Genomic DNA, 13,667 nt, shown 5'->3' with positions numbered 1-13,667 from the left:
TCACGACAGCGAGCAGGTGACGCCAGCATCTTCAGAATGGTCACAGTTGTGCACACTCCAGGATATATGGGAGCACTCCTGCAGGGAGGCCTCCGCGCCGCTGCACTTGAGATTGTCCAGCAGGATTGTCCCTGAGCCGGGCCCAAAGAACGCCTCTCCCCAAGCCGCCGTGGCCTCGCCGCAGCCCAGCTGGTGACACACGACCCGAGCGTCAGGGAGGTCCCAAGCATCGTCGCACACCGTGCCCCATCCAGAATCGGAGTACATCTCCACCCGACCCTCGCATCGGTGCTGGCCATCCACCAGTCTCACCATTCCTGCGAAAACAAAAAAAGAGTCACGTGAGACCCCGTCCTGAGGAAATGGGTTAATTTTTTGTATTTTTTGTGCTAGTTGAAGATATATTTAACCTACCTTCAGAGGGAGGCGTGGTGGTGGCAGGTATGCTTTCTGTTACTGGGAAGTCACTTCTATTTTCAATCAAGAATTCAAAAGCTGAGGGAAGCAGAGGAAAGCAGAACAATTCTACAATTCAGAGACACACTTTGCAGCAACAATGTTTAGCAATTTCAACAACTGTTTGCCAATAACTCTGAAAGACAAATGATTAAAATCCACTTTTTTAGAAAAGACGTGTAATCATATTTTCTGATCGACCAAGGATCTCAGTAAAGGGGAGTCTGTATGTGCTTTTGATTTAGCCTTGAAGAAGTGGAATTTGGCCTGAAGGGAGGCAGTGACGCTGATGTGCGTTGACTCATCCCCTGTATTTTTTATGCTCTCTGGGCCGTCTCCTCCTCAGAGTACTACAATCATGCATTGAAACTGAACAGCTCAGCAGGGCGAGCACAGACGAGCAGATAAAAAGGAAGTATGAACTTTCAGTGGAATTGATGACTTAAGATAGCGATTTGCGATGCAGACATTTCCCAACGTTCAAGCCCGGTATATGTGCTCTGTCATGAATATAGGTCCCCAGACCAACAGGTCTGATGGGGCCTGCTGTGGCCCCACATGGTGATAGAGAGGTCCAGACTTACGCGCACAGATAACTCCGACATCCTCATGGTGGCCACAGTTGTGCTGACCCCATCCCAGGTTGAAGCAGTCGGACAGCTGCTGTTCTAAGCCGCTACAATCCACGTTGTCCAGCAGGATCGGACCCGAACCGTAGCCGAAGTGGGCCTTGAAATTGATTGTTTTGCCACAGCCCAGCTGCCGGCACACCACGTTGGCGTTGATGACGTCCCAGTCGTCGTCGCACACCGTCCCCCAAACAGTTTTGTAGAGGACCTCTACACGACCCTGGCAGCTACTGTTACCGTTCATCACACGAATGGCTGGTCTGCCTGCACAGGAATATAGAGACGGATACATCATCGCAGTGGCTCTCTCCCACAATTGCATAAGTGCTGTAATATTCCCTGGTTAGTCCAATATTAAAATGTACTGTAATTGTTTTTAAAGTTTAAAATTGTTACCTTTTGTCTGGGCAATTGTGGTAACAGTTGTTGTAGTTGGTCTTGTGGTGACTGGAATGTTTTCTGTTGCTGGAGGGAAGATGAGATGCATGATTAGATAGCTAATGTGTCTCCATACCCCAGCGTGACAGACCTGTTCCTGATGAATATGGTGAGGTTTGTCTGTTACACAGTTTTACCACCATGATTTGTGGCACTGTGGCGTAATACTTCTGAAGTCAATGGGGGAGAAATAGCTCTCCCTGTTGGTCATTTGGCAAAATGCACAATTTTATTCAGGGGAAATAAGAATCTAGCAAAAGCAAATTGGACATGCTACTGCAAAGGATTAGTAATCCGTGTGTGTGTGTGTGTGTGTTTGCTGACAGATAAACGTCTGACGTGTACTATGGATGTATACCTTGAGTGTTATATGTTACGATGAGCCCTCTCTGGTTTGCTGTTGCCAAAGGAGGTACAGTGGTGGATCCTAAAGTGGGTAGAAATGGAAATTAAATTAAACTACTACTGCTTGCTACTAACACACAAACCACTACTATACTACTGTCATTGTAAACGCATCCTCCTGATTCAATATTTCCAGAGAATCAATTAATTACCTTTCAGATTTTAGCTTTTTATAATTGTACCTCAAAATTACTAACTGACTTATTCTCTACATGTGGTCAAGCTAATCATTTCCACTATTATTTCTAATGCCACATTACTGCTGGTACAACCACTAGTATTAGTACTATTACTACTAATAACTAACGTTGTCATAATCTGTAGTACTGAATATAGACGGAAGAAATGTCACAGTAAATAGTCACTGTAAAGAAATGGCTATTATGCAGGTTTTAGCCATGCTAGCAGCCATTGGATGGGTTGCCTTAAAATTTGGTACAGATTCATGGTCCCCAGAGGATGCATCCTACTGACTTTGGTTATCCTCCGACTGTCACTCCCATCAGCCTCAGCTGTATTTTATGTTTAGCATGCTAGCTCACTAAACTATGATTCTGAACATAGCAAACCATACATGCCACCTGATTAACATCCGCATCTTAGGATCATTAATGTTGGCATGCTGACGTTAGCATTTAGCTCGATAGAGCTGCTAGCATGGCTGTAAACCTTTAGTATTGTTATTTGTACAGCTTTTTGTTTAAATGATAAGGATTTCTAGTTTACATCCGTACGACTTCTGTTAATTCATATTCCATGACTAAGAGCGGTGTACCGATGCAGGTGACCCCAGCGTCCTCATGGTGGCCACAGTTGTGTTTGCCCCAGCCCAGGCTCTTGCATATAGACAGGTCCTGCTCAGTGCCTTGACAGTTGACGTTGTCCAGGAGAATTTGGCCGGTTCCGTAGCCAAAATAGGAGTTGGTGTGTGCATAGACGGCACTGCCGCAGCCTATCTGTTGGCACACCACCTGGGCATTTTTGAGGCCCCAGTCATCATCACACACTGTCCCCCAGACCCCCTGGTGGTAGACCTCTACCCGGCCCTGGCAGGCGTTCTGTCCGCTCACTAGACGGATGGTGCCGTCTCCTAAACCAAGATGGACAGGGAGGGAATTATAGGGACTGGTGTTGAATACATCTTTCTCTGCAACGTATTTGAAGACTTGATTCTATCAGAATCTTTATTAATGTCAAATTCATTATGTGCTAGGATAACTGCCAGGATTGGTGTATGTGTGTCGAAGACAAACAGACATTGATACAGGGTAAGGAGAAGGGTGTGGGCCTCTGGCTCTTAAAGCGAGGAAGTTAAGGTGAACATCTGATATAGCACTAAGCACAGATGTTGTCATTATGCCCCGGCCCAGACAAAAACACACCTTCTAACCGAGACAATAGACAATCTCATGTGTCCGTCATTTCAAAAATGTGCTCCCATTAATAAGGATGACTTTACTACATCTCCCTGTGGGTTTCATGAAGGCCACCGGAGAGTTCGCTAGATACGTCACTTGTTCACAAAATTCTGTTGGGAATTAAGGGTAAAAAACAACTACAACAAAGGCTAACCCAGCAAACAATAAGGGTGGCCTGGAATTCAAGAGGCCTTTTGAAGTGTATTGTATTGTTTGCCAAAATATAGTTTCTACTGAGCTGAAAAGCTTTTGATCTCGTGTAAAATGTGATGACGGTTTTGCGGAACTGATATAATATATCCCTCCATTCAATTTACGTTTTTTTGATAAACCTATTTTCTAAATACACTTGGCTGTGTGATTTCTGCTTTGAGGAGGCGCGCAATGACAAAATAAACCATCATTCATTATTGAATAAAGCCGGCCCCCTGAATTTTGTAGTAACATCTGGCATGCCACCTGTCTGATAGATTTGTGTGTGTGTGCGTGTGTGTTTCTGATAAAAATATTATCTAAATGAACACGGAGAAAAGCTGGTCTGAAGTTCAACTCCTCTGAATAAATGACATATTCTCTAAGTATTCCCTACAGTGTATTACATTTTTTTAAAGTTACATTGGAATGAGCACATGAACAATGGTCTGATCTACTTATTTCAGCAGACAATGCAGCATCTGTCCTTAAACCTTTACGCAAATCAGCCTGGCATGATTCCCTTTTTAGAGGTGGGCGAGTAATTTCATCAGCCGTGTTCGCTGAAGATTAACGCCACATACAGGTGTGGTTTGCATCTTTCAAGGTCAAACACTTAGACCCGCAATTTGTTTGGCAACTTGGGGGTAGTGGAAACAAGCTGTGGGAAAAAAACAGACATTTTATCACATTTTTTAAGGTTGATATGGATAACATGTTAGAAAACGCAAGTATTCATTTTGAAGCATATTTCTGGCCACTTGATGAATGAAGTCCAATATTCGCTCTACGTTTAGTTCTGTTTTTGTCTCCACTGCTCAAAGTTGTTCTCCAGCCAGCCAGTAACTTTGCCTGCCTCCCGTTTGGTGCTGAGGTTCATCACTAGTGTACAAGCGAACCCTTTCACATACTGCACAAGTAGTTATGTGATCAATTGTTCTGGAAAAATACTGATTCGTGCAGCTTTCAATTCATACACAAAAAGGTTTCAGTAGTCAAGTTTGTTAGAGTCATTTGTAAGTTATACTGTTTCCCTATCTAGGGTTGTAGTTATACACATCCTGTTTACAAGTATTCATTTTTCAAATAGTCTTGTATCGTATATTATCTCAGAATACCATATTTGTTACTGGATATTGGCAATTTGTCTTTATGCTTAAAAATAAAAAAGACAAATGTGTCCCTCTGATGCTTCGGGTTGGCAGACGACCAGTGTAATTTAGATAAAAGCAGGCAGCACTTACGTAAACCGGAGTTCCCGTTCGGCGGCGTGGTGCGATCCTCAAAACCATTTGCCCCCACCACCGCTGGTTCTAGCAGCAAAATGGAAAGAAGGCAGGGATTTTAGTCACATTGTCCTCTTCTATTTCTGGGGTCATACATGAAGAGATGATTCACCACTGCCTCAGCCAAGTCACATTTGTATACGTTTGCCAATTCTGAGTTTATTCGTTCAGTAAGTAAGTGTAGTCCCTATGATTTAAGGGAACCGACCCTTTCTTTCTGGAGCAGTGTAAAGTCATCATCATACATTACTTTTGTGTGAGCATAACATATTTAACCTAAAAAAGTAAAGTGAAAAAATAGGTTGAATTTGTGGGGTTTTTTTAATGGTTAAAATGTGTATTAAGGCGTTTTGGAGCTTCCTGGGAAATTTTCCTCAGAGTTACAGCCATTTATTGGATGTTGTCCTGGGCCAGCCCAACACCCCAGGAGGAGTGCTAGGGTTTGAAGTTAATTTTACATAGTGACCAAACAATGTAATTACAATTTCCTGGTCCGTCACATGATGCCATGGGGCCAAAAAAATACTTTTCCCCATTGACTTACATTGGGAAAGATAGACTTAGATTGGGATTGTGATGTCTGTATCTCAGCGGATAGTTTTTACTTGTTTAGGTAAATCAACTTTCCCAGTACGCACACTTGAATCATTAGGTCCTAAAAGTTGCAAAATGAGTTGTTTTCCTTTCTAGTCTTCCGAACCACTCAAAGCGCTCTACACCACATGCTGTTCACCCATTCACACCCATTCATACACTGATGGCAGGGGTTACCATGCAAGGTGCCACCTGCATGGATGCTACACTAGGCTATAGAAGTTGCGTAAAGACTTTACCTCTGCAGGTAACACCCACATCCTCGTAGTGGTAACAGTTGTGGACGCCCCAGCCCAGACTGCGGCACTGGCTCAGAGTTTCTTCATTCCCTTTGCAGTCCACATTATCCAGCAGGATGAGCCCTGAGCCTTGTCCGAACTGAGAGCTTCTGCCCGCCGCCATTCCGCAGCTCATCTGCCGGCACACCACGTTGGCGTCCACCATGTCCCAGTCGTCGTCACACACTGTGCCCCATGAGTTATTGTAGAACACCTCGACTCTACCCTCACACCTGTTGCGTCCATTCACCAGTTGTACTTCGGAGAGATAAGCGGACAATATTTGTTAGATGCGTCCCGCCGTTGGCGTTTAAACACCACTCCGTTCCCTGTCTTTGAGTCAGATGAGGGCGTTCAGGTTGTTTGATCGGGATTGTGCCAACAGACTGACAAATCTGAGGCCCTAAAAAAGATCTATTGTTTCAGGGACAATTTAACAACATGATTCTGTTTTTGGGGGAAAAAAAGATGAGAAGACAGACCAGCATGCCTCTAATGTAATGACTGTTAATAGCAAAAAGTCTAATCCTACCAAGTTAAGGCACACAATAAGCCACATAACTCCTTGGAAGAGAGTGAGGTGGATGCAGGAGGGTGGGAGGTTACATAGCAAATAAGTGGGGATTAGGGAAATGGAGAGCTGGGAAAGTGACCTTGTTTAAAAAGCCCCAGGCACTGATCTGTACTCTCTTTCACCGACACACAGACAGCCACTGATGTGTTTTTATATCGTGACCTGGATGCAGACATGTTTTTCCTCAACGTGTCTGGGCAGGTGTGGAGGTAGAGGTGGAGGTGGCCGTCCCGCTCATGCTTACCTTGGTACTGCGTCCTCTCGGGGGTTTGCCCGCCATTGACTGAAACGGGAGGGAGGAGGGGATATGGAGAGAGACAGAGGGAGAGTACAAATTATTTGTTGAAAGGAGGCTCTTGGCCTTCCATAGTTACTGTACTCTATATCTACTATATCTATTTTCCTGTAACACTAGACACAGACTGAAACCACAACAGGAGGCCTGTTCAGACCACATAGGGCACCAGCCACAACAGAAATATCTTAGCCTATTCCTTTAATTTGGGTTTTTAGCCACGCTAGCGGCATGGAAAGGGAGGGAAAACTATGGGATGGATTGGCATAGAATTTTATACAGAAAATGATTGTACTCGGAGGATGCATCCTACTAAAATTGGTGAACCCCTGACTTTTCATCTAGTGCTACCCATACACAGTAAATTGGAGCTGGACGTAGTCACCGTGACTTCCCCCATTGGTTTGTGGACTGATGTTTTGAAACCTTGTGTTCGGGCATTTTTTCTGTCACCATCGTGGTTTTTGCAACCAGAAGTGACGCAAGAGGATGAAGCTCTGTGCAACCAAACGCAGAGTGAGACATTGTCAGGTGACCAAAATGTTGCAGTTAACATTCATGAACTGAGATCCAATCTTGAAAGGGTTAAATTTGCAAGACAAAAACATGGACAACTCCAAATGTCCTGTCAATCACAAGGTAGCCGCTAAAACTTACTATGCTGTATCATCTATTTTCCTCTAAATGGACCATAATAAATGAACATCCTGCTGTATTAAAAATGACTTGAAACCATAAACTTGTGTTAACAATGTCTTAGGTCATTTTTTCATAGACTTCTACACAATCGGACATCTTTTAGCAACCAGAGGAGTCGCCCCCTGCTGGTCATGAAAAGGAGTGCAAGTTAAAGGCACTTCTGCATTGACTTCACTTTTCAGACCCTGAGGTTGCCGCTTGCCGTCCCCATTAAGGTTCACAATCGTGGTCTGAGTGAAATTTCTCTACAATTGTTGGATGGATTGTCATGCAATTTGGTACACACATTCATGTTCCCCTCAGGTCAGAATTTCAATTTGTCTGTATTTTGTGCTGTGTAGTGTGCTAATTAGCAGATGTTAGCATGCTACCATGCTAAAGTAAGAACATCAGCATGTTGGTATTGTCACTGTGTGCATATCAGCACGTTGGCGTTAGCATTTAGCTACTAGCATGGCTGCCAACTCTTATTTTTGCAGGTTATTATTACTGGTTTATAGTTCAGGGCCTTCTTATTCTAACGAAGATCAGAACAGCAAAACGCGAATAACTTAAATATTACTTACTGGATACAGACCGTCTGTTTATTTTCAAGTCTCCTGAAATTTGAACACACACACACAAAATGTTAGTAAGGAACTCATTTGGATTTCTGTTGTCTCTATCAAGAGACAAAAGCAACACACAACACATTTGAATAAATTGCTCTCGCTTGATATTTGTTGATCTCCATTGAGCGGAATTGATCCTTCAAAATAACTTCAGGGCTTTTAGCCAGCTGCCACTGGTAAACACAGGGCAGACAGAAACTCTTGACACACAAGCACTCCTCTACAGGGACCTCACTTGCAGGCACACCCAGTTCCTGATCATTATGAAAGCCCAGAACCTGTGGTTCAGCTCCGACACACAAGAAACCAACTCATGTGTCGCGTTCTGTTTCAGTTCATGGCGTGGTAACGTTTTCCCTCGGCGCAACTATTAGAACATGAAGCGTCTGAAAATGAGTTCAGTCTGTGGACTGGAGAGGCCAGCAAAATGTTGATGGCCCTTATTTTAGAACTATTAATCCAAATTGCCATCATGTTTAAGGGTTTTTTTCATGATACAATAGCAGACATAGCTTTAGATAAAGCTTGGGAATCAGTTTCAATCTTTTGGCAACCAAACTCTGATCCTGAGCCAGTGTTTGAAAAATTCCCCTTAAAAGGAAATGATATGCTTTAATAATCCGACACTTGCTGTTGAGAACTTGAAACAAGTGCACCAAACTTTCAGGCCTATTACTTTTCCATATATATTTCACATTGCTCTGTTTAACACTGACAATGCACCACACTTGTAATTAAAGAACAAAATGAAAATAAAGCATTTAGTTTAAACTGGATTTCGACGCTCGAATACAATTTTCTTTTTTCATTACATTTTTTTTTTCATTTAAACATATTAACATTATACATAGATACAAAACATAGGTTTCACAGACAGTAATACAAATAATACATTCAACACTTAACTTAAAGGTAGCTAAAAGGACATTCACATGCTGCACAATACATACATACATATACACACAAAGCTGCAAGTATTCCACACCTCCTCTAAGATTGTGAATCTGTAATGTTTGATAAGTTCTGCTTGAAATGTTCTTTACTTTGCCAATCATATTTTGAAATCCAGCTGTCTCCGTCATGAGTTTGAGCCATTCTGTGAGCGTGGGCGTATGCCCACATAGAGAGAAATAGAGTTGTTTCCTCTGATCGCATGCAGCATTCTGCACGACAGAAGGTGAACTCCTACAGTCAGGCAGCTTGGACCAAGTGGCCTTGACCCCGACCCCCCCCCCCCCCCCCCCCCCCCAAACACACGCACTCACCGAGTCGCAGCAGCACACTGACGGCCACCAAGACGAGGGACCCCAGCAGGGACACCAGGAGCCAGACGGCCGGGTTCCAGCACCTGCACTCGCTCTCCACCACACGCTGGCCTCGCATGGCTGCCTGACTGACCATCCGCCTGCAACACACACATTCACACTCTCTCATCAAGCTTCCCAAAAGCCCTGCGTTGCATGTGAACACACCTCTCAATGTAGTAGGCAATCGTTTGGTAGACACGATCACTCTATTTTGTCCTGGTTCAGAGCAGCCTAATTACGGTATTGGATTGTTTTTTTCTGGTGGAGCCTGCAGCTGTTGTCATGGTGCTGTAGGAGGTATTGATGGTAGTCTGGCTGAGGTCAGGGTTGGTAAATGTGTAGCTCAAAAATAAATCCTTTCCACGTGATGCACATCACTCCCCGTGGACATTAGGGAGCTGTAAGGGACTTCTCAGAGCAAACCAGGAGCCCCGCTTTCCCCAGACGTTTGGCATGTGCCATCGAAAAGTGCCGCCTCTGTGCCAATAAAACACCAGGAACAGGGAGCAGAGTCACATTGTTGTTTTTGTACAGTCAGTACAAAATGGCCGCCGTGCACCTGCACTGCGGGTAACGGAGCTGGTGAGGGCTTGTGTCACAGACGGCCGTGTCTGTAACACAAGCTGTGTCTCCTGTGTCGCGCCGTGGTTTCTGATAATCAAGGGGATTTTCCCCACAGACGAAGAACATTGGGATTCACCGACGATCACTCAATAATCGGGGGTTAGATAGCGCTGCGGTCAGACGCTGAATAGCCCACATTCTTCTCAAGTGAGAAACTGGGACGATTCATATCCATGTATGCTGCAGGAGGATTCAAACACTTCAGTACAATGAGCTGTTGTGTGAGGAAAACAAGCAATACCGTATTTAATGAAATGGGGAAGTTAGAGTGGCTAAATTTCCCATATTCTTTTCAAGCAAATATCCCAGGAGTCAATGAATGCTGTTATGAGGAGCATGTTGTCATTAGGAGACACACAGTGTGCGGCTTGGCCTTGGGTTGTTTGTCTCTTCGCTCATGCAGAATTCCCCCTGACCTTACACAGGAATGCGTATTAGGGGATGATGAGGGGAGAATTTGATATTGGCCCCTCGAGATAGTGGACATTCCGGGCCCAGGGGGCACAAAAAGACATTTCTGCTTTCTGTGGTCCCCATCGTCAGGCATAAACGCTGCTTCCTGCAATCTGTCACTAGAACCCTCCAGAACGCTTAGGCACCCGATGACACTGCAGGGGCGCCTCTCGTCTCCTTGGAGGCAGGGGTGGAACGGTGGGGGTGGGGGTGGGGGGGTGGAGGTGTTAAAATCTTTACCTTCTCTGCTGTATACACAGTTATCTTCAGCTTGTGGAGGGTACATTTAACACACAAGCTTTGCGGGGCCATTAGTGGCCCAAAAAAAAGCACTTGACGGCAGCCACAGTCATGACTCTGGGTCGTGCGGTCTTCATCCGGGTCCAGTCCGTTTTCACTAAACCGTCGTATTGTCTGAATAGGTGCAGCATAGAAGGCCAGAGGCCCACAAGAGAGTTCATTGTGCGTCCAATTGGGAGGTGGGGAGTTTAACACCAGCACAGCACTCGAGAACCACGGCTATCTCATTTGCAGACCGTACCAACAATCCCCTCGAAACTCCGGGACAAATGGCTCCGTTATGAGGGCTGAAAAATAATCTAGTCCCCAATGTTATGTTTTTCAATACTCCATTCATGGTAGGATGTAGCGCAGATCCGCTGGGGAATAATGTTTCCTTTTGTGTCGGCTCCGCTTCCCCTCCCTTCTCACTTCACCGTGCTGAGAAATAGCTGAAAGATCTCGGGCCCCACAAAAATACCCCCTCATGTCTGAGATGAACCGCAGAATAACGCGGTCAGTCTCTTTAAAGTCTCTTTTTTACGACAGTTAAACAGAGAATCAATGCTTTTATCAGCGGATGTGTCTGACCACAGCATTTTATGAGCAATATCCGTTGTCCCCTGTTAAGTCTATTTAGTTTTTTGTAGAATGTGACAAAAAAAATGACATCTTTTTTTTTTAAATTGTTCAATATATATATTTGAAGATAATAATTCATAAAATCTGAACATGTTTGACATTATATGATCTTAATTTCAAAATCTGCCTTGTAATACCACTGTATAACATAATAATAACATCTATCTCGGTCCCCTCACGTTATAATGGACTTCCAGTTAAAGCAAAAACAACTTGAATGACAGAGGATAGCTCGATTCAATCCATTGTTATGTCACAGAACCAGGTTCAATACGTTCGTTAAAATCGGATAAAGCAGAAACAACTTGTTATTTCATGAAGAAAAAAATACATACCTGTAATTATCTTGATAATAAAAAATTAAATCAAAATAGGATTCCTCCACCCCCCCAAAAAAAGTACTGAATGTTGTCCTCAGAGCTCAGAGAGCTGGCAGCTTAATTCCACAGGTCAGACAGAAAGTTTGTGTCGAGATGGAAGCAGGAAACTCCAGAACATCCAGCGCTACTTGATCGAGGTCTTTCATGTCCTTAACCCTGCTTGACTAATAGGGATTACGTAAAAAAACAAAAGCATTGTATGCTAATATTCTTAACGCCCTGTACCAGTCTATGTTTAAAAGAAGCAGGAGGAGCAAAAAAAAAAAAAAGAACAAAAAATAGACAATACAGTGAAAGCTAACCCTTCACTGGTACCCGTGCATCTCCAGTGTCAGGTAGCGCTCACAGAAGGTGCGGTCCTGCTCATCTCTGCACACGCTCGCAGAAGGAGACGAGGCTGTGGCTCAGGTCCTGTGTCTCTCACTGTGTGTGTGTGTGTGTGTGTGTGTGTGGACTCTCCCACATTGAAGTACTCCAAAGCAAAAATACTTTGCGATTATGAGGCAGTGAAAATCAGAAAGTTGTACTTGAAAGTTTCTTGAGAGTTTTGAAGGTTTTTCAAAAGTCCTCCGGTCCTCATTTAGTCCCCGCAGAAAAGTGATGGCTGACAAATAAAACGGACTCCACCACAGTGGAAAGTAAAGACGAACTGAACATGAACATCTTGGCAGAGTTCTTAATAATGGAGCTTGTAGTTTGAAGCTTTGTCATAACAGTATGCTCAGTAAGCTGCATTTGACCTTTTGTATAGAGCGATACGCTGTCCTAAAGATTGTTATAATCTTCATACTTTACCAACATGATCTAACATCCCCAGAAAGACATATTACTCCACAAACTCTTTATTTCTATTAATTCCTGCACAACGTCTTGTGTATTTGTTTTCAGAAAAGTCACTCCTTTTGAGCTAGAAAGAGGCTTAATGTGTCTCAGTGTGGTTGTATTGCACACACACACAAGATATTCTGTTGTCCTTTCAATTGCATGTCTCCTGACAAGGAAACGCCTGAGGCCTCTCTGCATTGTGCAGCAGACTAATGGCAATTGCTTCCAAACACTAATCCTTCCTGAGCCGCGGAGAAACGTGCGGGCTGTCTACGGCCATTGACAGGCTTTTCAAGGCCCAATTCTTGGCTCGTTCCCGGGGGTGTCGCCCAAATTAGTTGTTGAGCCAAAATACGGGTATTCCATTACACTAAGCTAATTTTCTGAACCTCCAGGACAGGATTGAGAAAACAAAGCCCCACGCAGCCAAAGTTACAGATTTACTTACAGCCTTGTCTTGCCTTCGGAATGTGTTTTGGTTTTTGTGTGTCTGCAGCTTTTTCCTTTACCAAAGAACTAGTGAATGGCAACTAGCCTGGTGGAAATTAATCTTACTAAATAATCGTGATGACAAAACTCCCAAATGTCTTTAAGTATTTAATTGAAGTCAATATTTTAGCAGAGTATATATGCTTCTCACAAACTGAACTGCTTCTTCCAGACCCCCCCGTTAGCTTCAACTCAGTGTGTTCCCCCAGCAAACTTGGAAACGTTTCGTATGTATACGAGTGTAATGGCAGTATTGACAGTAAATATACCCGCGATTACCTACATTGCTTACTCACCAAGCTGTCAGTATCTACTCATTCCTTTAATTTATTTACTCAAGTTGCTACTTTAATTCAACATCAGCTAATTTATTGACCACTAGGGGGCAGCAGAAACGAGCAGCAACACAAAACTGACATATTATCAGCTTATATAGTTACTGTGGCAAACTTGTTAGCAAACAGCTGCCCTTTTACACATCCGGGAGCAATGTTAGCATTCATTAGGAGTCGTGTTTCTGGTGAATGTGACTACAAGATTCACTTTCTTTTAGCTCTGTTTTTGGTCTCTACCATCTCCTGAGGGAAATATCTGGCTCCTTAGCTACTAAATCCTTAGCTACGGGCACCAGCTAATCACTAACTTTGATAACTTTTGCTGTTTGGCTACAGTGGGTTTATCGGAGCCTTTTTCACTGAAAATAGCTGCCTGCTGCCGCTGTAAACAGATAAGAATGGTGAGACTTAATCAAAAGTTCCGGGCCTGAAACCAATTAGCTGATAAAGGCTACAAC

The 13,667-nt window shown here is 43.7% G+C and overlaps 1 protein-coding gene across 1 annotated transcript; it reads right to left on the bottom strand.

Annotated features, from left to right (window-relative positions):
* On the bottom strand, positions 1–9,282 carry LOC306705237 (scavenger receptor cysteine-rich domain-containing group B protein; the record flags this gene model as incomplete). Its single annotated transcript, XM_079171942.1, has 10 exons — positions 9,141–9,282; positions 6,515–6,553; positions 5,658–5,954; positions 4,783–4,851; positions 2,704–3,018; positions 1,882–1,950; positions 1,482–1,550; positions 1,041–1,349; positions 415–495; positions 1–317 (listed from the first exon to the last, which is right to left on the bottom strand). Exons 1-10 carry the CDS (start codon positions 9,274–9,276, stop codon positions 1–3), a joined length of 1,701 nt encoding a protein of 566 aa, XP_079028068.1. The 5' UTR covers positions 9,277–9,282.
* Positions 9,283–13,667: the final 4,385 nt, after the last annotated feature.

The sequence above is a fragment of the Pholis gunnellus genome (genome assembly GCF_910591455.1).
Source record: "Pholis gunnellus genome assembly, chromosome: 13".
In the NCBI taxonomy this organism is placed as follows: Eukaryota; Metazoa; Chordata; class Actinopteri; order Perciformes; family Pholidae; genus Pholis; species Pholis gunnellus.
The sequence above is the reverse complement of the archived record's forward strand: the minus strand, read 5'-3'. Positions and strand labels throughout refer to the sequence as shown.